This window comes from Anopheles cruzii, chromosome 2 (assembly GCF_943734635.1).
Source record: "Anopheles cruzii chromosome 2, idAnoCruzAS_RS32_06, whole genome shotgun sequence".
In the NCBI taxonomy this organism is placed as follows: Eukaryota; Metazoa; Arthropoda; class Insecta; order Diptera; family Culicidae; genus Anopheles; species Anopheles cruzii.
In genome coordinates, this window is record NC_069144.1 from 13,066,187 (window position 1) to 13,090,780 (window position 24,594).

General features: G+C 51.5%; 3 protein-coding genes across 3 annotated transcripts in view; 1 reads left to right on the forward strand and 2 right to left on the reverse strand.

Moving 5' to 3' along the window:
* LOC128278466 (uncharacterized) overlaps positions 1-4,159 on the reverse strand; it is a 33,197-nt gene extending 29,038 nt beyond the window's left edge. Inside the window, exon 1 of the mRNA XM_053017195.1 lies at positions 3,964-4,159. Coding sequence (XP_052873155.1) covers positions 3,964-4,159 — 196 coding nt within the window. The remainder of the gene's footprint in view (positions 1-3,963) is intronic.
* A 13,660-nt stretch (positions 4,160-17,819) lies between these two features.
* Positions 17,820-21,480, forward strand: LOC128278467 (uncharacterized). Its single transcript, XM_053017196.1, has 5 exons — positions 17,820-17,910; positions 17,989-18,092; positions 18,177-18,248; positions 19,925-20,773; positions 20,839-21,480. The coding sequence occupies exons 1-5, from the start codon at positions 17,820-17,822 to the stop codon at positions 21,478-21,480; spliced, it is 1,758 nt and encodes a 585-aa protein (XP_052873156.1).
* A 437-nt stretch (positions 21,481-21,917) lies between these two features.
* Positions 21,918-22,863, reverse strand: LOC128278468 (uncharacterized). The gene is made up of 2 exons (XM_053017198.1): positions 22,429-22,863; positions 21,918-22,097 (listed from the first exon to the last, which is right to left on the reverse strand). Exons 1-2 carry the CDS (start codon positions 22,861-22,863, stop codon positions 21,933-21,935), a joined length of 600 nt encoding a protein of 199 aa, XP_052873158.1. The 3' UTR covers positions 21,918-21,932.
* Between the last annotated feature and the right edge of the window lie 1,731 nt (positions 22,864-24,594).

Consider the following 24,594-nt stretch of genomic DNA (forward strand, 5'->3'; position numbering starts at 1 on the left):
GATAGCGAGCGGACATTTGGACAGTCGGTCGCCCCCCGCAACAAGTTCATACTGGGAAAGTACACACACTGCCAGGAGTCCCTCTAGAGTGCGATGCGCTGCGACGCTGCTGCTCTTCATCCGTTTAATGACTCTTCCGGAAAGATCACACATGTTTCCGCAGCCACACAGCCACAGGGCCGTTCTCTCCCTCTCGGGGGCGCACCCTCTGTTCCCTTTTTTGTTTTCCGGCTACCGAGGCCTGTGGGCTAGCTTTCCTCTCGCTGGGCAAAGGAGAACAAGGACTATCTTGACACAGAATGTGGTCGGGCGATCGGACCGGGTGGTGGCCCCGCCGAACAGGCCGCTTTTGCAGCACACAAACGACAAACAAACAAAACTCCGGCGGGCAGCCGGAAAGTGTACGTTTTGGAAGGAGTCGTCCGAATCGGACCAGGACACCCGGTGATTCGGAGAACACCCGTGGAGGTCACATGTGTCCCGTTGTCGGGGAAAGGAACATTTACCCAACAACAACAACAACGACGACGACGACGAGCCTGCTCTGTTCTCTGCGTGGTGAAGATTTCGTGCAGCTCACGTACTGGAGAATTGCCAGCCGTGGAGTGAAGTTGTGGACCGGAATCTTGTACCTTCCGATACACTTCAAGAACCGACGCCAACCAATAGACGTGCCGCAGTGAGAGCTAGGGGCTAGGCGTCCGGAGCGCACCGGATGCCATTGATTGGCAAACGCAATTGGCAAATGTCCTTTTATATTGTTGGACACCCCAGGTAGTTCCGGGCCGATGGCCGGATCGGCCCGGAGTCCAATTGGTGGCGGCAAAATTACGTTTCGCCAGAATTCGATTGCCGCCATCCCGCCATCCCACACACGTCCCCATCGGATCGGGATCGGGTCCAGGGTCGCTAGATTTCCATTCAGCAGCAGCAGCAGCAGCACCACCAGGAGCAGCAATTAGTCGTGCTCGACGACTCGTTCCGGGCGCTACGTGACCGGGTTGGCTAAACTCCTATCCATCATACTTTATTGCCACTTTGCGCAATGATTGTAGCGATCGGTAGTGGTCCGAGGAAGTTCCGGGCCGCAACAAACCGGAACTTTGGCCGGAAGGCAAAGCAGCCGGCAGCTTAGGCACGACTAGAACCGGCCGCACGACGTGATTTAGTGCGATCTATAAACAAATAAAAGCTCCCAATAAATGAAGTCGCCGACGGCAAATCAACAAGTAAGTAAATAGCGCCTTGTCACAAGCAACCAAAGCGGCGTGGCCAAGGGCCCGATAGTTCCTCGTCGATGAGGGGTAGCCGCGCAGCCAAGTAGATAAAGTTTCGTATCCCAGCCGGCCAGCTAGCCAGTGTGTTTGCACGGAACAGGCCATCCGGACCGAACCACGGTCACGGTTCGATACGACCGGTTTTCTAAGATGGTGATTTTATGCATCTCGCTGAAGTGGAGTAACTCTCACAGGACACAATCGAATGGTCTGCGACGTTCAAGTGAAGCTTCCATCGCGTCCACCTTCGGTCACGGAGTGAAAGATGGCGGACGCTTCGAAGAGGCGAGGCCAACAGAAGGAGAACAAGTGGTCGAATAAAAATAGTAACAAGGTTTACGACACGCAAATGGCGACTGCAACGAGCTCCAGTGTTCCCGACACTCTCGCTCCGAACCTCCAAGGAGCACGCTTCCGGTGCCAGCCACTCAGTTTTCGCACACCGCCCGCCCACTTCCGCCTCGAATGCTAATTAGATACACCAACATTCAATTAAATGCGCCACTCGAGGAGCCCGAGCCGGGACCGGTGCCCGTCATCGCGCGATGGCTACGGTAAATCTCCAGCCAACCGGTCAGCTTACAAATTAACTTACGAGACCCGAGACCCGACGGAAGGCCACCACCAGGAAGCGGAACTTCGAGAACGTTTCCGGTGTCCCGGGAGCCGAGGGACAAAAAATGGCTGTTGCAGGAAGTTAAGCTAACGACGGCTGAAACTGAATTACTGGAGCCTTACGTTAGCAGCGTTAGTTTGATTAGTTCCATTTTATTTTCACGTTTACCAATCCGCTTAACTTATCGGTTTTTTGTTCACCAAATTTATATTGTTCACTGAGCCCAAGTTAGATGCTTATGCAAAGTCAAACGTAAAATGGCCACAATGAGGGCTATCATTTCTCGCGGCAACATTGAGCCTCATTTCATCGTGCTGTAATTAAAGGGAGTGCCAGTCACGAGCTCAGGTGGTATTAAGGGACCACCAAAGCGGGTCCTTAGCGTACGACCGAAAAGAAGCCGTCAGAGTCAGTTCCGCGCGTTGAGGATTTGCTTTGATATCGGGGGCCAATCAAAAGGGCGAACCCGGGCACCGGCTCGACTTTTCAGCGGAACCGTCCTTCTCCTCCCGGGGGGTTGGAGAACTTAGCGGTCAGGGCAACGGCAACCCGACCAGCCCCAAGACAACTCAAGTAGGTTCCAACCAGCCGCGACGTCGCTCCGGGTCGGTTGTGGTGCGGTGCGGTGCGGTGCGATGCGGTGTTGTTGCTGTTGTTCACTTGTTCGACACAACCTATTACCGTTTTCCCGTGCCGTCCCGGGGCCCTCCCCGTGACCCTGTCCTTGTGTGTGTGGGAGTGTAGCGCGCATGGGAGGTATGTTTTATTGGCCCCAGACACGAAAGCTAACTGTCTGCGGCGTCGACGATGACGGCGGCAATGGCGGCCAATGGCGGCCAATGGCGGCACTAATAACACTAATGATGACGATTTGAGGCGAACCGAGCAGCGAACCGGCCTCAGCCTCAACGAGCTGCTGCGGCCGGTAATCGATGTACTGTTTTGGGGCATATGTTTCAACCAACCCGCCGCCACTGACCGGAATTACCGCGGAAGAGCTCACCCGGGGTGCGACACAGTCGTCCTGCGTGTGAGCGCGCTCTCCCTCTCTCTCTCTCTGTCACGAGAATTGGAAGGATTTGGCGTGTTTCCGGGAGTCAGGTACCATTGTCGAAGGTGCGCGATGCAATTCTCAGAAAATGTCCGCCAAAGCACCGTTATTTTGTGTTTTGCAAGGAAAAGTTTGTTGAGACGACGATGAACCAAAACAACCCGGAAACAAATCAACAATTGACAATTCGGAGTTGAACCCCTACTTGGATTGGATTTTGTGACTTTTTTATACTGCCGAAAAGGTACTTTACAAACATTAATGACTTTTGTCAAGTATTGATTGGGCTGCAGTTGGGTTTGCAGCCTGCTGCGTTGTTGCGTTCGGCAACGGCACAAGATTTTTGTGAATTACTACCTGTGTTGTTTAACTATTTTTTAATACAACAACTGGAACTACAGGGTATTGTAGCTTGAGCTGTGAGACATTGAACAAAAATGAAACATCGAAATTTCTCGAAAGTATCAATGAAAATGTTATCGTTAGAAAGGTTTGTGAAATTATAATACGAATGTGAGCATGTGCTCGTTATGATCTGCATATTTTAGCCCGTTTTTCGAAGTAAATCAGACCAATCATTTTTGGCAATGAAGCATCGAATGTTTGGTTCCAAATGTGCATGTCGCAATAGTAAACATATCAATTGCTCGCTGAAAAGAAGAACATAATGACACCACATTCATTGATATTTCATAAAGTGTTCGAGTAAATACTCTGCTCCCTCAGCAAACCCAGACCCTTGTTGGTTGAGGAGCTACTTTCAAGTTAGCTAGATTGATTCAGCAAGGCTAGGATTGTTTTCCAAAATAATCTCAACGTTTGGTCCTGGACAAAAGAAATGAAAAATATCGATCGCCAGCCAGCAAAATGGAAGCCATAAACGGGGCAAACTCCGGACTGGAAACCATAGATTTAGGATACTCTTTTACGAGTTGCTTGCGGCTTTGCGGCGGTTCAAAGGGCACAGTCACTGACACAACCCGCCCCGTTCCGACTACTTTCAGTCCCGGCGTACTTACATGTCTTCGTTTTCTCGCCCTGCACCGTGCCGAGGCTGGCCACGGTCAACAGTAGCAGCAGCGCGAGCCAAACGGTGCCGAGTCCGGGCTGTGTCCAGCGGCCCGTCCGTCCGCTGCCACCGGCCACGGTCCTCGGATCGGGCGGTGGTGGTCTTCCGGGACCGCAGAACCTCACTTCCGACGTCGGGGCACCCATCGTGGTGTGAGCGGGTCCCCGCGAGCGGTCGGATCGGGTGTCGTCGTCGTCGCTGCCTATTGCTGCGCTGCTCGCCGTTGCACTTGCACCGGGCGGTGCACAACCCGCAAGGATTCACGCTGTCGTCGGTGGGTTGTCATCATCATAATCATCGGCATCGTGTTTCGGGGAACCGGATCGGAAAAGCTAGGAAACCACCCCCGGAACCGAACGTACACACACACACACACACAGCCACACCAATCACAAAGGCGGACACTCTGTTCCACGATCGATTTTCACTCGGATTTCGGCAAGCACTCCACGGTTTTCACCGGGTTTTTGGGGTTTTCAGTTCGTTTTTCGTTACAACAGCGCAGCACTTTCCCGCGTCGCGTTACTGGTTTTGAAAAGGAGAGAGAGAGAGACAGAAAGCGTAAGCGCACAAACACACAATTATACAAAATTGCAAAACTCCACAAGCCCAAGCCGGCCGGCTGTATTTGGTTTGGCAGCGGTTAATTGCAAATCTGGTTCGCACTGGTCCGCGGGAGGATAATAAATTTGCTAAACCACTTCCGCCTTTTTTGCAATTGGAAAAGTTCACCCAATTCATGTTTCCACACCACCCCCGGGCAGCGTTCCGTGCCGGGCGCATTCGGCACACCAAACTTTAACGGGGGGCCGCCCAGGACCCAGTCACTGCGTTTCCCTTTAATGGCAAGTTTGCCCTTAACTCATATAATTACACTTCGCCACAAAAGTTTTGCTACATTTGCCGCTCCGGCGCTCTGGTTTTGTTTTTTTCTGCTTCGCTGCCGAGTTTTGCATACGTTTGAAGTAATTCTGTGGAATTATGGAATGTCAATGTGCTGTGCCGGGTTTGGTTTGTTTGCTTTTCCAACATGTAACTCGCGGTAGGAAGTCCGTAATAAGGATATGGTAAGCCTTTCCCGATCCCGAGTGTTGTGGTGATGTGAGCAAATGATAAAAATTAATGCAAACAAATAGCCTAAAGTGTTTGTAATTAAAAAAGGAAGGAAACACATGTGCAAAACAAATGGGCAAATCGGAAAATGGAATTAATTCTCCGTCCGCTGGCGCCGCACACACGTTCCGCAAACGAACGCGCGCACGCACGCACGCACGACACACTAATTGGTTTTGCGTGCGCACGTTATCACCGGCGCGACCCAGGAACATCAGAAGGATGCCGGTTTCGGTTGCCCGCTGCCGACCTGCCGCTATCTTTATCCGCTCACGGAGCTCGAATCGGATTGTTCTCACACACAAATTTAAAATAAATTGCATGGAAAATTGATTTTCCACTCGGTGGCGGTCTTCTTGGCGGTTCCGGAGGGGGCGGCGTCTGGTCAGTCTCCGGTCGACGGGGATGCTTTCCCTGGACCGCTCTGGCCGCTTCCGAATTTCTCTCTTCCGCCAGGTCGGCGGCGGCGTCACCCCGGATCCAATTAAGTCGCATCGAAATTGAAATTACTTCTTGCTCGCGTAAGGAAGCTCCCGCCGGGCCGGACCGGGCTGGTGGTGCTCGGAGGTGGACCACAATGCTGTGTGTGTGTGTGTGTGTGTGCGTTTCCCCCTTTTTTGTTTGCGTTCCGTGCGTTGGAGGTTAGGTAAATGGTTCTTCTCTTCTTCGAGTCGACGTCATTCGAATCCATCACGCTCCGGCTCCGGATCGCTGAAGCGTTATTTATCGGGCACAGACTAAATTAAGACGCGGTCGACGACAGGTGGCCCTCGTTTTGCCCGCAGCAGGCGGCCTGACGCAAGTCACCAATTCGCCCGGCCCGGCCACAATTTAGCAGCAACCTGGGGGGAACTTTCCTCCCCACCCGGGGGGCCGTGGAGGAGGTCGTTAATTTGTATTTAGTGACCCTGAAGCTATTCCACTGCGCGGGAAGCTCGAAGAAGATTGCCGAAGCTTTGGCCCAAGCCTTCTGATTCGTGGTTCCAATTTGGTCCATTCGATTCAATGGGCATCATTCTTTTCGCGGCCACACTAATTGGGCACCATTTCTAATCGCCTTGTGCATTTGTGGCTCTCCCGGGTGTCGGGTCGAGGGATCTGAAATTGAAACAAACAAACACTTTGATTAGTTGGTCTCTGCATTTAAGTCTGATGATTATTTAAAAACTAATTCATTGTTAGCCGATTTTAAATGGGACTAAGGACTAGGTTCTGTGAGGCGGTGGCTTAATATGTTAAATAAATAAGTAAATAAAAAGGCATAAAAAGAGAAGGTGGAATACATTTTGCAAAATTAATTTAAAATGGCTCGATTCGAGTAAAAAGTTCGATCCAACTTTCGATTCATCCACTGATTTATCACTGCACTGTTTACATATCTGCATACAGCACTATCTATGGCCCGAGAGTTAGCCAGAATATCACAGGGATCTTTCCATAGCTTTCCGATGCAAAATGCTATCCGCTCGAATGCGTTCGCGAATTTTCCGTCCTTCCATTTCCACGACACGTTTTGTTTGTTTTCCGAACCGGTTCGGGTGGCGGTGTCACAGAAGAAAAGGCCGGATTAACTTTCAACAAAGCCATCCAGGCATCTACTGTAAGACGAACCCAGCAACCGGTTGAACCCAGTTGAGTCCAGGCTGGCCATGGTTTGCGCGAGTGTGCACACACACACGTCCACTGGGACTGAGACTACCGTGAACCGGTTCGCGTTCGCGGTGGTAATTGTTTGTGACGGGAGCATAAGCAAACAATAGGCGATAGCCGGAGCCGCTGGAGCAATTTACCGTCGACAGAAGTTGGCCCAAAAGCGGTCGGTCGGACGGTCGCGGACGGTCACAACTTATTTAGAGCGTCGGCAGGTTACACCTGTCCCCGTTATGCAGGCCCGGTGGGGGGGAAAGGGCGGCGGGAGGAAGTCTCACACAGCGGGTAAGGAAATGGAAAAGTTTCGATTTGCCCCAGGACACCTGCCTTCCGGCGGCAACTTTCCGTCGCCCCGGGGATTATTGTGACGTGCTCAGTCGGGCGCAAGGATATTGGCCGCGCAGCAAACCGTCTTGTGCCAGAGAGAAAGCGAGACAGAGAGAGAGAGAGAGAGGTAGCGAATTGTATTCTTCTGTATAACTTTCAAATGGCGGTGTGATGATGATGTTTTTTTCCTGGCACCTCCACTGGCGCCAGTCTCGCGAAAAATGTTTTCGATTGCGGGCGATAAGGATTTCCCTTCCCCAGTGTATCCCCTAATTGTATCCTCTTATCGGTGGTATTTTGTGTCAAAAGTTGTGCATCCTCCGGTCCCGCTCGGCGCGTGATGAATATGGCGCTCAAGTTGCTGTGAAAAGTTTAATGAAAATTTATCATCTCCCAGTTTGAAGGCGTGTTTGTGCTTTGGGTGCGGTGCGCGCTGGATTCCCTTTTTGGGGTTCTTAAAATCGACTTGAACGATCTGGCGCACATAAATCGTGCCGCAGTTTATCACCGCATTACTCTAATGACCTGTAACAGAAAGGTCGGCGGCTGTAATGGTACCATTTGCGATCAATTTTACGCTCGGTGACTTACTTTGTATGGTGCTCCCGGGGGAGGAAAATAGGCCCCGTGTCATGGGGGAGAAATCTTGATTATGTTGCCTTGCCTCTTGCCCATGCGCCATGTTGTCTTTTGTATTGGTTAATTAGTTCGAGACAATAACATCTCAATCTTTCGTATGAACAATTGCTTAGCAAAGACAAACTAAACAAGTAAAGTTATAAATAAATATAAATATAAAATAGGCAAATGAACAAACGAATAAATCAAAGTGCGAGTCTCTGCCTGCCTCTGATAAAGTCAAAGAAGCGTAAAATGCACGGGTCAAAAACGTACCAGAAGCACTCGCCAGAACCGCGTTGAGAGCGTTGAAGTGCAAGAACCGGTTCTATTGAAATGCAAATATCAGGAGCGCATGAAGAGCATGAAGCGTTCTCCTGTCCACCCAATGAGGCGCGGAGGCCAAGTGTTGTTGCAGCACAAAGCTCACCCGCAGCAGCGCTGCCGTTTGAAGTGCCGCCCGGCATTTGGGGTGTGCTCGCTCCTGTCCGGTGGCTGCAAGAGCTTCTCACGGGGCCACAGAGTGAGTTTCATAACAACCAAAATGCAATTTGCTTGAAATTTGTTATTTTTTAATACTGTTATCCTGGCTCCGAACCATCGGCTGAGAGTAATATAAAAACGTGAGACTCTTTCGGTAAGTATCTGAAACGGTTCGCTTCACGAAGCCTTCGAAAGCGAACGTTTTGTTAAACGAACCCATTGTTCATTGGCTCATTACGCCGAGAGTTCCTCTGACAAGTTCCCCCCGCCATAAATGTAGAATGAAGGGTGTGTGTTGGTTCGAAGTTTACCGACTACGTAAAAGGGGGTCGGTTAATTCAAGAGCGGGCCATAGTGGAAGTCATAATTAGAGTATCGAGTAAGAGGCTGCCATATTTAAGACTCGCCGCCACTCTGCAGGGCGCGTTTGTTAAGTGCCGAGAGCAGCGTTTATTCGAAAGGTGACCATGCCGTTAAAGAATGGCCAGTTGCTTTGGGGTTGCATTATTCATTTACACACTTGCAACCTAACACTGCGTTCTTTCATATCTACTATCAGCCTTTTCCTTAAAAAAAAACCGACTCCATTCTGGTGTTCTGGAGCGCGCCAAAGTTTGCTAACGATGGACACATTGAAAAGCATGAAAAAAAAGATATCGAAAAATGGCCATCGAACTTCACTTCACAAAAAAACGGGCAAAAAGTATGCGGCCAAACTTTGGGCCAATTTACCCGCATTTTATTTCCGTTTCACTTTCGAGTCGCGGAGTCGGCAGAAGTGTTTCCCGGCCACGTTCGTTCGATTTGTGTTGCATTCTGCTGGCCCCAAAAGTATCCCCCAGGAGCAGTGTGCCAAGTGGAAAAATGTAACTTCCCTGATCGCAACTCAATTTTGGGATTCGTTGGGCTTTTTCTTTTTTTTTTTGGTTCAAACGTGCGCTCAGCCACGACTTTTCCTTTGCGCGCCGAACACGTGGGGACGTGGTTCTTTCCACGCCCGGAAACACGCTTCTTTTGCGTGGCGCACCTTTATCGAGGAGTAAGTGAACGATTCACTTTTTTCTACCTTCAGCGTGATAACATTGGCATATTAAAATCAGTTCAAAGTGCATAAATCAAAGTAACGTCCCCTGCGGGCTACGCAGAGCTCTTGGTTATGGGATTTTCGATGCATTCTCGAAAGTTGCTCCATGCTCCGTGTAATCTACCACCCGCGTTGGCCCGCTTTCAGGTAGAAGCCGTGAAGGCGAGAAATAAAACTTCAACTTGGTCCGGGGAAGGGGAGGGAAACATGAGATTAGGTCACAAAGTGCTGGTGAAAGATGAATCCGGTTCGGAAACTTTTGCCCCAATCCCGTACCGCTTTGGCAGACGGGATTCAATGGGCGGAAAAATTTTCGGGGAAAAATGAATGATATTGGTGCATTACGATTCGACTGGAGGTAATTCTACAACCTATTAAGAACGTCAGGCACTGATTGAAGCGAGCGTATTAGTCAATAAAATGCCGCTAGTGCGTACAGTGAATTAGTTTATTAATCAATCAGTTCACGAGTGTTGTTTAATCCTGACGCGAAACAGATTTGTCGAGCAGGCTCGAGCGAGGCCCAACACAACGGGAGCAAATGACGAGCTGGCCAAAAAGGGACCGCTGCCACCACCACCACCACCACCAGCAAGCAACTCGCCATATCGGCTGGCTGGCGGCAGCACAAACATCCACGCAGGAAACCATGGAAATGAGCGGCACGGTGCGCAGACTGGGTTACCCCCGTTGGCCGTGAGTGGCAACGGCCACTCACATTTTTCCGCCCAGCAGCGAACGGTGACTCCATTTATCTTCATATATGCCTCGCGCCATCATGGACCCCGTATAGCGAGGACGTCGAGCGAGGACCACCGCTATCGGACGACGGCTGGTAATGAATTATGAATGTTTATTAGGGATTACGGCGCGCACCACCACACCGGGGCTACTTTTGAGGCACTGCGAACACGGACCGCTGTGGCGGGAACATTGGCCGAGGGTGAGAAACTTCTGAGATCTGGAAATTGGAATTCGTGCGATGCGATGTCCCTAATCTAGAGCACAAAACTGTGCGCCAGATACGCGTCGTAGAGTTGCGTAGGATTTTCCGCAATACTGTCTAGCCGGCCCCCTGTACCCGACACGACGAGAAAAACCAACAAACTCCCGATCGACCAGAAAAGTGAATGATTGCCCAACTGCGTCGCTAGTGCCCCGTGTGTGTCCCGTGCCAGACGGCGTGTTGTTGCCACGCTGCTGCAGGCGTACGGTTTACGATGTGAATCGAATTGACAATTTCGATTTTTATTCGATTTCAGCGCAACGAACCGGACCACACGACCGGCCACCCCACCGGCCGGGTCAGCCCCTGACCCCGGAGGCCGGAGCCGGACGGAGCACGGTTCTGCTCAATAATTTTAATGAGTTTTCGTTCCGATTCCGTTTCGGTCGATCGGTCCCCGACGGTCGGGTCCGGCCTCGTCCGTGTCCCGTCGTTCGTCAATTTGTCATTCGTTTCCGGTTGCCGAGAACTTGGTCGGGGCAGAGTTGGCGAGAACGGGCACTCACATGATTTCGGTTGGTTTCTTTTTTCTGGATCGCCCGCTACCGAACCGGTTCGGGTCGGTTCCCGGCACGACCACCATCGTGTATCCACCACCTGGCGGGCGGACTAGTATCTGCCACACGCACACCAGTATACACCAGCGCCCAGCTTACGCAGCGCCAATCAGTTTTGGCAATGGCGGTCTCGAGATGAATCCTTTTCGCAACACTCACCGCCCCACGGTAGTGCTGCCGTCGTCTGTGTTCTAGGCTCTCTCTCTCTGTATCTCTTTATTCCTTTTTCTCTCTTCTTTCTCGACGAAAAGTTCTCTCGCACTGAGCGGGAACGAAGTGGTTGTTCTTTGGGGGACAATAAGAGTCCCCAAATCACGGGACGCGTTAATGGCGAGTTTAAATTGAATGTCGCGTGATACCTGCCGTGTCTCAGATAACACCGACCACCACCAATCAGTTCTCCAGGATATCGGAATGTTTATGGTTTGATAACAATGTACAGAGTGTCAAATACGCTTGTCAGAGCGATAGGCGGGAAAGGAACGCTTTGGATATTTGGCTTTCCATTTTTTCACGTCTTAAAACAACAGTAAAAAAGCTCATCAATAAAGGACTTTGAAATTGACCGAGATTCAATTTCTTCAGTCCACCAGGCTCACATTCTCTCTCATCTCGCGCAAAAGTCTTCATTACCCCAGATGTCTCTCGGTCCAAGACACTCTCGTAGGCGATCCAACAGAAAAACCCACGATTCCGTCGCAAATAAAAAGGAGGAAAATTAAACAAACGACAGCGACGATGCGACATCTAAAACTATCCGAAATGGAAACTCACCTGACCCGAACGGATGCGCTCTCCTTTTCCAGTCGGTCCGCAGGGACGAAGCTTTTTGGAACTAATCAATGTTTACACAAAACTTAGCCATAGGATTGGAAAGTAAAAAGGCATAAAATTTGTGTACCACACAACCTGGGCCAGTTTTCCCTCCCCCCACACACATGACGGCTAGCTTATTGTTACGGAGTCCCCCATGCACACACACACACACACACTCGCACCCAGCGGCGGCGCATACATATAGACAGAGGGGGCGCGCGCGCCAGGACATTTGGGTCTCTCGCGAGACGTCGGAGAGACATTCGACGTACCGTCCCCGTATCGCCGACCCCGTTTTAAACTGGGACGTGAAGCGAAGTGAAAAGTAACCAAGTAAAGAAAAGGAAACTATTTCGGAGTCACACCGCACACCGCTACTGTTCCGCTACCTGTACACTTCAAAGTAACGGGGGATTCGGACACCTTCTTCTTGTCGGTAGTTTTGCACGCTCGAAACTGTTAGCACCGCAAGTTAAGCAATCGGAAAATGCGCGTGGACTCGTGGGCACCGATGCGGGGGGGGACGCGCGCCATCGCCGTACGTTCCTTCCAACCGAGTCCCCGCTTTCCCGCGATGGCGATGGTAATGGTGGAAGAAAAATCGATAAAACTAGTACACAAAAGTGTCGCGAAGCGTTTGCCTAATGGGCTACGCGGAGGGGACCCAACTTTCGAGTTGGTCCAATTCCCCAAGCGTTCGTACACTCAGACTCAGAACGGGGGCTTAGAATTTCTGGTGCGGGGTTTCCGATTAGCTACTTCACACAACTCCTCACACAGCCTGCTACTGCTCGGCAACCAGAATTTGAAGGTTAGCAAATTTAGACTCCTTAGACGGGACGAAGGGACGACATTCGAAGTTGGCAGCGCAAACAAACCACATCACAAAACACAGTTCCTCACGCAGTTACTCATTGGTCCCACATTTACCACACACACACGCGCGGACTGAATTCACTTGGCAGGATTATTGTTGTGCACCTTTTGAACGGGAAGGATACCCCTGGAGTTCCCGGGGCGCACAATTTTTACACTTTTCCTTCGAACTTTGCACAACACATCACGCGGTGACCGCGGCAAAAGCCTGGCGGCCAGGCTGGAGAGCAGCTCCACCGGCTTGCCGCTGGCAGGCACTGCTGCAGGGAGCCCCAGCCCGTGGCCCGTGGTGCCCGTGAAGCGTTGCTGTGCGGTCCCAAACAGCGGTTATGCAAACAGCTACAGCGCGTCCGAGAAAGCAACTGAGAAGGCGAAAAGTCCGAACCAGGACCAGCGCGCGTCTTGAAGCAGCGCGTGAGTGCCCGTGGTGCACAAAACGCGGTGCCACTCACCCCACCGGGTGAGTCGGAAAATGAGTGGTACACGATGAGTGCGCGAGAGCGCCTTTCGTCCTTGTTGCGCATGTCCTTGTGGCGCACACCACGACAGCCCACGGACCACGGATGGATGGCCGCGGGCACGGACGTACGCAAACACATCGTTACCTGAGCAAACACACACACACCCAGAGTCGTGTGAGACGCCCGCGTGTTGAGAGTCAGGGATCCCTGTGCCGTCCGCTCCGCTCATTTTCCGCCCGTCCGCCCGTCCGGTTGGCATATTTACGCGTCTATTGAAGCGACCCCCCTCCTCTACGGAGGCCAGAGCGTTGTGCGGTTGTGTGAGTTATTGAATGAAAATGCAAAATTCATCGGCGTGTAGGCCGTGTGTCGTAGGCCGGGTCGGCCGTAGCCGACGACCGCGGGACGGCTTTTGAGTGGGATTTTCTCGTAAAATTTCCACCCCGCCCGGATGCTCCGCGCGCCACGCCGTCCACCCTTTGCCGGTCTGAGGGTTGGGTGGTGGTGGTGGTCGGGCGAAATTATAAGTGGAAACGAACGCGTGGAAAAGGAGCGCAAAAGTTTACACACAACTCCACAAACTTGTGCAATTACATTCCACCGCCGCTGCTGACCCTGAGCCGAAAGACAAATTTTATTATTCTCGCAAACATTCCACGGCCCGCTTTTTTCTTGGGCTTCGACGCGAGTCCCAGACAACCCGGTCACCCGCGTTGGTGCGTTTGCCGGCAACACACGTAATGTGAATTACATTGCAAAAGAGGATTAAAAGAAGAATTTTCTTTCGAAGTCGAAATAGTTCACATACTTACGACCGGGTGGGCGGTGGAAAAAGTCGGCATGAAAACGCCAATCAGTGACACCATATCCCTCTGGGTCCTGGTTGACCTCAATGCGCGATTTAATACGCATAGCGGCCACGTTGCATCGGGCAAAAAGGACCGGTATTGCAAGGCTTATTATTATGGGCATTAACCATTAAACGCATTGATTCAAGAAGCTAAAATAGAATTTTTTTAGTGTAAAACCTACGCGACGCTTCACTTTAGGCGATTTACTGTTGATTATTTTTTGGCAAACACAATGTTTTCCCCATAAAATGCTCGTTCAAACAGCGTCAGCGTGTTCTGCGTCATCAGCGCGCACCCGCCGCGAGATGCAATTCTTGCTGCTGCACTGCAACGCCCAAAGACGCCCAGTGCAGCAGCAGTGCAGGGCAGACAGGAAAGGGGATGCCAGGAAGGAGTGGGGCCAAGGGCTGGGCAACGAACGAGAAGTCTATGCTGCCCACGGACGCCGAAGCTTAATACTCCACAGGCCGCCTAGCGTAGCATTGCGTGAAACGATCGATTTTACGGCGGCAATACACAATTCCGGCCGTTCCGACTCTGTCTCTGACTCTCTCTGTCTCTCTTTCCGTACCGTAGGCCGTACACACATACAGACGACGTCTACGCACATCAGCCCACCCAAAAGTGGACAGCATGCCCCGCTCACCGCCACCATTCCGTGTTGCGGCACCATTCCAGGCCAGCGAGCCGTAATCTCGCTCGCTGCTCACTGCTGCTAAGTAGTAAAAACGGTGACCACCACGGCCACCGAACGTCGGTGGCTCGGTCCAGGGTGGGCTATTTTTATGGAGATGTTGTTGCTGCTATTGTTGCTGTCCTCGTCGTGCCCGTCTCGACGTTCTGCCCGACGGCTGTATGTGTGTGAGCCAGATCCTTCCTGTAGGAGTGCTCCCCCCCACGGACACTCACTCGGTGGCAGTGGTTCTCATTTTCACTTAAACATCCCACACACAAGGAGCAATCGATGTTTTCGCGATGTTTTTCTCGCCAGCGGATCGAATTTGCAACACACAGGGCAAGGCACAACAGAGGGCCGCGAGGACGCTGGACAGAGATCGGGAAGGTTGTAGGCGATAGTGAGCGCAGACTAGTGATGAAGGGTCGAGTAAACACGCCGCGCCATTTGTTTCGCCTAAAATTGAAAATTTCAAATCAATTTGAACGTTATTTTCTCGTACAGTCGGCTCGGTTTAGGTTCAAGCCATCCAAACAACAAACAGCTCAGGGTATTGCGTCGAATTTAGCGGAGATTTGCTCCTCGGGACCCCATGATTCCGGCACTCGCGGCGGCTTGCAACGTCGGAGCTCAGTTCATCCTTGGTGTGCACAGAATAAGCTTTTTATTATATTGGAAGTTAAGCCACTGTTTGAAGGCTTCCGTTTCCCAATATCTCTTCTCTGAAGAAAGTCTCGCGGCTCATAGTTTCGTTATGCCAGCTTCTGTGGTTTGGCCCGCCAAAGTGGGTCCTGCTCTCGGGCGTTTAATCGGGCGTCAAATCCAGTACACAATGGGCTCCTCAAAGGCGTCTTTAAATTTAGTACTGTAAATACGGTAACTTGGTTACAGAAGCAAACAAAAAAACGGAACTCTGTAGCAAATTGTGCGAACCCGACCTACAACTTGCTAAGGTTGGGAGAAGGAAAGCTGAAGGCACTATCGCCGTACTCCACGGCTCGATTAATCTGAAAGGGTGGTATTCGTCAACGACGTCTTGTGTCGTCGTTTCTGTGGGGCGACAGTCTAAAAATAGCAGTCAGTGTTGCCTTATCAGTGAGGCCGAGTACACCCAAGTAGCGCGTCTGATTGCCTTGATTGGCGTGAAATGCACCACTTACACCAACGTAGGGTCGACCTGGTGCGATGCACTTTTTCCGGGTACTGCAACCGCAAAAATGCCTAGTTCGTTAGTTTTATTAATGGAGATGGTTTTGTTGGAATTGCGAGAGATAATTTTCATAATTTTCGTCGGCTTATCATCAGAGCAATATTACAGCAACAAAAAACTGCTGAAAGCCACCATTTATTGGTACACAGAATTGGCCGTCATTTGCATATCATGCGGCGGCGGTCAAGAGTTTGCAGTGGTCTCGAAACTACCAGGCGCCAGATTTCTGCTACAGTAAACGTAGCTCGCTCTTCTCTCTGATAGTGTTGTGTTACGAATTGAACCGGGCCCGCTAGTAGTTGAAACCCTCATTTTTCAAGCTCACCGATCACCGATCGGCGGCTGGGTTCGAACGCTCAAGTCGAACGGGCGGGCGCATCGCAACGCCAGCAACTATTCAAAGGAACGACCGTCTACCGAGAGAACTTTTGCAAATGCTGTAGTTGGCGAGACCATTTCAAACACGATAAGAAATGCACTTAAAACTGCATGCACTAGTGCACATCGCCGCGACCTATCAGGTTGTGTACGGTTACGCGAGGGGACCATTATGGAGTACTCACGCTGGTCCTCAAAGTGCAATAAGCTCCATGTTTTTTCCGTAGGTACATCATTTCGTTGTACTTTTCTGGCGCTAATAGGTTGATAAATTTAATCATTCAAATATTCATTTCTTAATTTGAAGGATGAGAACCACAAGATTGCCTCTCTGATCGTTGGCGCCTGCGCGGATCAGATTGTCCTTCGATCATCCCCAGAAGAAGTGCGAGATAGTTGCGAGGTCGATAACCGAAAACGGCAAGATCCGATCGGTCAAGATTAGGGGATGAAAAGAAAACGCCGAAAAATCACGGCCACCGCCGGTCGGAAAAAAAGATAAAAACAAAACCCGGAATTAATCGGTATGGTCTCGAATACCGGAACGAAAACACCGCTATACACCGGTACGTTCGAGACCACAGCGAATCGATAACCCCGGTGGCCAGAATCGATCACCTTCTTGCGAGTTGGCTGCGGCCGACAGGCCTTCCTTTTTCGGCACATCTTATCATCCCAGAGTGAGAATTTTTGTTGTCGTTTGTGGGTTTCTTCCCAAAACTTCCCCCCCAATTGACTAACGCAATCGCCACGCGCCACAGAATGACAGGTGTAGAACGGTGCTTTATTGCCCGTTATCGATGGCCGATTCGAAGCAACCCCTTTTTCGGCCCGTGTGATAAGAGTGCCCTGGGTCTCGGGGGAGGCGTGCGGAAAGATTAGACGTTGCCTATTCGCCTATTGTTAGAAGCAGTAGGGCGCACAGCCGAAGAAGCTTGTTGTAGGTCCAGGATCGCAGCAGCATAAATCTCGCTCAATGCGCTTCAACCAGACGGTCCTCACCAGACGGTCCTCAGCATTGCGGAAAACGGAAGCGCGCACAACACGAGCACGTACTTACTTGGCATGCGTTCATAAGTTTATGATACCCCTCTGGCCGACCGACCCACCGGACGGTGCGTAGAAAACGTGTGAAAATTCCCCGAAAACGAGACCAAAGCACGTGATTTCGCACCACGTGGTGTTTGCCGCATGCCCGCGTGCGTCACATATGCGGAAAGCCAAGCAAAGGGGAGACAGAAGAAAACAAAGCGGACGCCTGGTCGCTGTCAAACGCCTGGTTAGAGGTTAGACCGGTAAACGAACCGGCAGCAAGTAAGCTGGAGTGTTTACAAAATAAAGCCCACGAGAATGGTGGCCGGCCAATTCGCCATACGCTGGGGCAGCGTAGTGTTGCTATGGTTAAAAAGCCGAAATGAAATAGACTAAAGGAAACGGCTGGTAACCGTTTCTCCGGGCAACCATCCATCAGGGTGCCTTGTTTGCTCGACCCGGGAACCGATTGTTTATTTCGTCGAAAGGTTCGTTTCGACCAGTCAGTCTCAGCAAACCACTGGCAGTGAACGGCAGTCACCACACACGGCAAACGGTTAGCCATTTTGTTTCGGCTTTCAAAATTTCCAGTCAAAACTACCGGGTTCTTTAATTGAGTTAAGCCCAAAATTGGATTCGAGGCCCTGTGTAGGTAACCGATCCAGCAAATGGCCAAGAAGGGAGGAGTTCAGCAGCTGCAGACGGAGATCAACTCGGACGATGAGTTCGAAAAGTTTCTGGAACGGGACGGCCTACTGGGTTTGTTTGGGCTTCTAAGCAGAGGGGTTAAGCAGTTTATGTTGAGCCGATGTTTATGTTTTCCGTCGCCTGCTTTAGTGATGGACGTGTACACGGAATGGTGTGGCCCGTGCGTAGGCATGATTGGCAGTTTGAAGAAGATCAAACTCGAGCTCGGTGGAGACAATTTGCAGCTGGCCATCGTACGTACCATCGTATGCACACAGTTTTCGCAGTTCCGAAGAGGTTCCCTGTGTAATTTATGATTTTCTTTTCTCCGTCCAAAGTGCAAATCCGACGAAATTACGGCCCTCAAACGATTCCGGAACAAAAGTGAACCCACGTGGCTTTTCTCTTCGGTAAGTGTGACATCGTGTGATTATTTAATATTCAGCCAATCACGGCGATTGTTTTAGAATGTTGATAAATTGTAGAAATACCTACCCGTACCATACTATTGGTATTAGACCAACTTCTCATTACGTCGAAGGACTGCCGATCGTTGGCAGCAGATTTGAACGCTAATAACAAACCATAAAGTACGATTGCGTGCCAAAGGCCCATCGAGGCTTGCGTACTGGCCCATCAAGAGGGCGAGAGAGAGAGAGAGAGAATCAAGCATCCTCGCCAAAACGAGGCCCATTAATTCAATCGCCAAATCGCTTGATGCTTTGATATTTTGCGGAGCCACCCGAGAACAGAACCCCCTCACCGACCAAACTCGTCCTCGGAGGACGGATCGGATCAGAAACTGTTGCTCTTCTTCAATATTAGGGCCCACTAGGGCCCAGGTCCTAGTGTAGTATCGTAACGATGAAAAATGGGGCAAAATGCGGTCGCAATCAGGGCGAAAGAAGACGAGTTTATGATGTTGCTAAGCTGGCCGACCTGGTTTTGGCCAATTTAAATGGCCTGGCCCCGCCCGCCCGCGGGATAGTTGATAGGTTTAAAGGGATGCAGTTGAACGGCGTCGTCGTCGGGGCGGGTGGCGGAACGGTATGCTTCGGCACGCGATGTAAGCACCTTCCGAGCTGCTACAAAGTTTGCTGTAATTTTCGTAAAGTTTGAAGGGCAACCGGACGGACCGTTGTTGGACCGACCATTTAGAGCCTAGTTTTGTTGCAAGAGGTGTAAGGTTATTTAAAGCGTTTGGGAATGCAAAAAATGTCCCTTATTCGTTTAATGCTGACTGCCAGTGCCTGGGAGGCCGTTTAGGATAATCTTAGTCTCGCTGGACGCTCCGAAGGTCACCGGAGTACGGGTCGGTTCGGGCCAGCAAATTGTAATTTGATCACAACACGAACCCGGGCATTGTTGCGAGCTAATTATATAATAATTAAGCAAACTGGGTATCGATCAACCAAAGCATCACGGCGGTGATGGGTGGAAATCAATTTTTCCGACAGACAAACGGACCAAGCAGGATGCCGTTTCAAAAACACATTAACGAACCTATCGATAAACTTCTACCGGACCGGCCACAGGGCCGCGGATGAGTAATTCGAATTCATTGGCCCGGGCCCAGGGCGCTGGAAGAAAGTAAATATTGTTCCTTCTTTGTGGCCACCCCGAATATATTGGAACCGTTTACGATGCGATGCCATAAATACAATACGGCGGAACTGATGAACCGCGACCAGACCAGCGCGCGCTGTGCAAACCAATAAAATTGAATCAATTTGCCCTAGCCCTTTTTCTGGTTTGCCAGCCTGGCCACACACACGCGCGCGCTGGCAGCGAGGATACACTTGTAGCGATCGTAAAACCGCTGTTAACGGCCGCGAAATGACGTTCCGATGTTTGGATGTTCCACAATGTGTCTTCGGCGGTTCCGTGTTTTTATTGTGACCTCGTTTCCCGCGTGCTACGCGAGAGCGCGGGGCCTAAGGCTTTAGATTGTTGTTTTCGGTTTAGGGTTAAAAGCGCGCGAAACGGATTTGGGGAAAAGGACACGATATGGAAAGGATGTTTTATTTCGAAATGAAGCGAAAAGATTTATTCATTTTGTCTACAACTGTCTGTCCGTACAATAAAGCACGGTAAAATTGTGAATCTCATGTTTGGCACGAACGTGCCAAAGCTGATCAACCTGATCACGGAGGAACTGGACCTGGAGCTGAAGTGCCGGGCGGGCGAAATCGAACGTTCTTACTACGAGCTGTGGGAGCTAACTCCTGACGAGCAAGAGCGGGAGGACGTGCGGCAGGAGCGTGAAGAGGAGGTGGCCAGGATCGAGCGGGAAGCGGCCGCCAAGAAGCGGATCGACTACATCACGCACGTCACGGACGAGATTATGGCGAACATACCGGACATGGGCTGCTCGCTCTTTATGCCGCACGTCCACAAGGACGTGTTCAAAAAGCTGCACGATCACGCCGAGAAGCACGATCTGCACATGAAGGAGAAACGCTTGGTCCACCTGAACCCGAAGATGCTCGAGATACTGCACTTTGAGTGCGAAAACCCGATGGCGGACGAGGTGTTTGAGCAGCTCTACTACAAGGACATCCAGGCGTACGTGTGGAAGCTGAACGATGGCGAAACGCGCCCACCGGAGGAAGTGATTGGCGCTTACATAAAGATCATCACCGAGCCGGTAGAGGTGCTGGACGCGGACGGGAACGTGGAGAAGGTGATCCCGCGCATGATCGATCAACTCGAGATGCTGTACAACGCAAACGATGACACGTGGAAGGCGGTACCCAAACTGCCACCGCAGAAGAGCGGCAGCTCGATCGCCACCACCACCTCGTCCGATTCGTCGCAGAACGCATCGAAGGAAACGTTTGACGAGGAAGCGTGCAGGAGACTGTTCGTTCCCGGCGTGTGGACACCGAGCAATCGACGGGCGAATGCAGCCCTCTTCTATCTGCTCTTTCGGCACGTAAGTAATTCGAGTAACCTTGGGGGGGACAAAAACCCTAACATTCACGCCACGTTTACCCGCAGCTAACGGAACACTTCCTGCCACCGGATCCGGTACCGGAACCGCCGCACATCTGCATGGTTTTCGATGCGTACAAAAAGCGGGACGTGCTGGAGGTGGCGATGAACGAAAAGTACAAGACGCAGGTCATGGCGTTCGGCTACTTTACTACGGGTGACCCGAAGACGGCCGAACTGATTGCCAAATCCACCGAACGGTACCTCACCAAGAAGCCGAACGTGAACGACAAGCTCATCATGAAGGTATCGAAGGCAACGAGCCACGCCATGCTGGCCCTGACGGCGATGGGTCCGTGCTACGTGAGCCAGAATGCCGTCGAAGGTCAGGAAGAGTGTGCGACCCTGTTCCCGCCCAACTACAACTTCGTCGAGGAGGAAAACGAAACGGGCGAGGTGGAGAAGAAGAAGCACAAAAAGAAACGGCGCGGCAAGAAGGGCGACAGTTCATCGACGACGACCGTCGATTCGGCCGTTTCGACGACACCGTCGGCGGAACCGGGAGCCGACGGGCAGAGCGAACTGGGCACCATTGGGGAAGGATCGACCGGCGAGGAGGGTGAGACAACGTCCTCGTCACAAAACTCACCGGAAAAGACGGGCGGAGATCCGGAGGAAGGTACTGCAACGGCCGGCGGTGGCACTTAAGTGGCACCTGGCCACAATTTACTAGTTTTGTTTGGTCATCATGAAGCGATAGTGGAAGAAAAACATGGCATGGGGAAGGTTGGTAAAAAACAAAACCCGACTTTTTATTTCCATTACACTCATTGAACTAAACTTGCACGACGACGATGAACCGGAAAGGACGATGTCGGCGTGCTGAGTAGGGAATCGGAGCTACAACCGTAGCCCGCGGATACGCACAAAGCCGGCCTGGTAGCCGATCGCGTAGTATTGATGCGAGGAACTGTTCGGGTTGAAGCATACCTGCGTGATCCGGGTGGCGGAGTATTGACCGAATGGGGCTCGTCGGAGGCTTTTCACCTGTAGCGATTTCGTGTCCGTTTTGTTCTTACACTGTCCGTGTGGAATAGGGAAAAGAATAGAGCCGAAAAGATCGTTAATAAATAATGTTACGCACCAGCAGCAGCTGAGTTTCACATTAACCCGCAGGCCGGGGAGAAAGAAAACAAGCGCCAACTTACCCCATCAGTGTCGGAGAATAAGAGCCCGAACCGGCCGGAGAAAGCTTCGTAGGATGAAAGATTGGTGGAATTGTCATCGTTCTCCTCCAAACGAATGGTCACCGTAGATGTTAGCATCTGGGAAAGGTAAATAAAAGGATAATAAATAATAGAAACAGAGACTCATAAAGGTTGGAAAAACATAAGCTGTGTCCAGGATTCGAACCGAGCCTTTCGCTATGAATTAGGACAGTGATGCACTCGTAGTTTATTTGACAGCGTGTTCGGGTTAGCGACTCAACAGCCGCTAGTTCGAATCCCGCAGCAAGCGTATTAAATAATGAAATATAGGAATGTAAAAGAGAGGTCATGATGTACGATGTATTCCTTTCAATATTTGTTTCTTTGGATTTCCAACCCTCTTCCATTACGACCACTGTTAGTAGGTTAGTTCGCTGCCCTGACTTACATTCGTCGATTTCCTCTCATGCGTATTACACACAAACGCTATCGGTCGGTGATACAGCAGGTCGCCTCCGTCGGTGGCGAACATGTTCGTGCCTAGCCATTCGTTGGCGCTCATATCCGTCGCTTCTGCGCCGATGGAACACAGGGGAAACATGCGGAGTCCAATCTCACGCGGCTGGTGGATGGTGTAGGCGCACCGATCGAGCGCATAACTATCGTCGTAGATCATGGTCAGCACCGGAAAGTGCACCAACCAGCGAACGGCCGTACAGCGGCTTCGGGTCACTATGTTGCACACCTCGAGCGGTTGATAGCGCCCCGATTGGAGATCGTACACTTTCAGTCGTCGATCCGCATTGCAGACCACCAGAAAGCGGGTGGCTTCGGCGTAGTGGAGATCAAGCGCCGTCACGGCGCCATTATTCGTGTGAAGCATTTTGTGTGTCGGAAGAATCGTCCGGATGCCGTTCTTAACACCAGTAAGCAACGGTGAACGGGTTTCTAGATTCCACACCGCAACGACACCGTTCGAGAAGCCAGCCGCAAACGCACCATGCCCTCGGGCACGAGTCCAAGCGAGCTTCACTACACTGTGGCCAGTGAAATCGGTAGCCGGTGGCGTTGAGGACAGTCCAGCTGACCTGCCGTACACGGTCAAGGTAAGGGAAAGCCGAAGAACTGGCTGCAGGTGTACGACTCGTGGTGCTGCAGTGGTCGCGGTAGTACTTCCGGCCGGAACGCTCACCATACTCCGGCTAAGCGCAAACATATACACATCCCCATCGGATCCGGTTGCCGCGAGGAGCCCCAGACGATCGATACGATCCCCTTTCAGGCGCTCATTGTAACAACCACTCGGGCAGAATGCCAGCTGCCAGATGGGACCAAAATCACAAGCGATCGCGAACGTCAACTGGGGACTTCTCATAGGAATTGCGCGGTGAAGGCTGCAACAGAAACGATGGGAATAGAAAACATTGACCTTCGGGTGGACGACCACAGTACTTACTCCTTGTTATGCAATGGTCCAACGTTCCAGATTTGGATTAGACACTTTCTTTGCGGTTGCAACGCCAGCTGCTCGCAGTTGTATGACTCGGCGAAGCTCGATTTGCACGCCAGGGCCATAATCTGATCGGCAGCCGAATCGGGCGCTAGGTCGGGCACTGGAAGCCATTCGATCGCCGTTACCGGACCCCCACAGAACAGCACCGACTCGTGGCCGGTAAGCTGTTTCGCTTGAAACACTGGCAACTGCTGCCAACCCTCGGTGATACTGTCGCTGTATGGCGTATCGTAAGATGACACGCTTCTCACACGAAACCGCATCGAGTGGCCACTCCTGGGAAGGTAGTCTCTTGTGGAGAGCATCGTTAGGAACCGAACGTCCACATCGGGCAGAAGGTGCTCGAAAAGCCCTGGTGTGCTGTAGTGCACCTTCCGAAACCGCGTCATCATTTCGGTGCACGTTACGTGGAAGACAATTTTTTTCATCCGATACTCGTTGGCTTCCTCGAGGACCACTGTGGGAAAGCAAAACCACCGGTAAGCGTTACTGACCAATCACCAGTCGATCCCGTCCAACAAACTTACTGTCCCGGTAGACATCCCAATCGTCCATGACGTAGGACGGTTCCCCGTCCATCGCGTCGATCGATTTATTTCCCCCTTGGCGGCTTGGCTCCGTCCCGGGCTTTTTACGGCCGACAGCCCGTGATTTTTGAGCACCACGCGCTCCTCGCTTGCTGCCGACTGTCTTTGAACGTTTCTCGGGCTGCATTTCGTCCTCGTCTTCCGGCACGCTGCTGCTCGCCGACGTAGTATCGTCCGTGACACTTTCACTCGCTGGCGGCGCTCCGTCGCTCCTATCACTGTCACCGCCGCTCTCGCTGGCCGATAGTAGGGCCATCTCCTTCGAGTGGCATCTTATCACATGTTTTCGGATAACTTCTCGGCGTGAAGAAAATTGGCAGCAAATGGCGCACTCGAAGAACGTTGTGGAGCGCTTCTCCACACCCAGCGGACACTGACCGTGGTGGGCGACCAGTTCCTCTTCTGTCCCCGCGCTGAAGGTACACGTGTCGAAGCAACACTTCGGTTGTTTGGAGAACTGAAGCTGCGTTTGCCAAAGTTTGAGCGTACCCGGGCTTACCATGCCGGGAGCGAT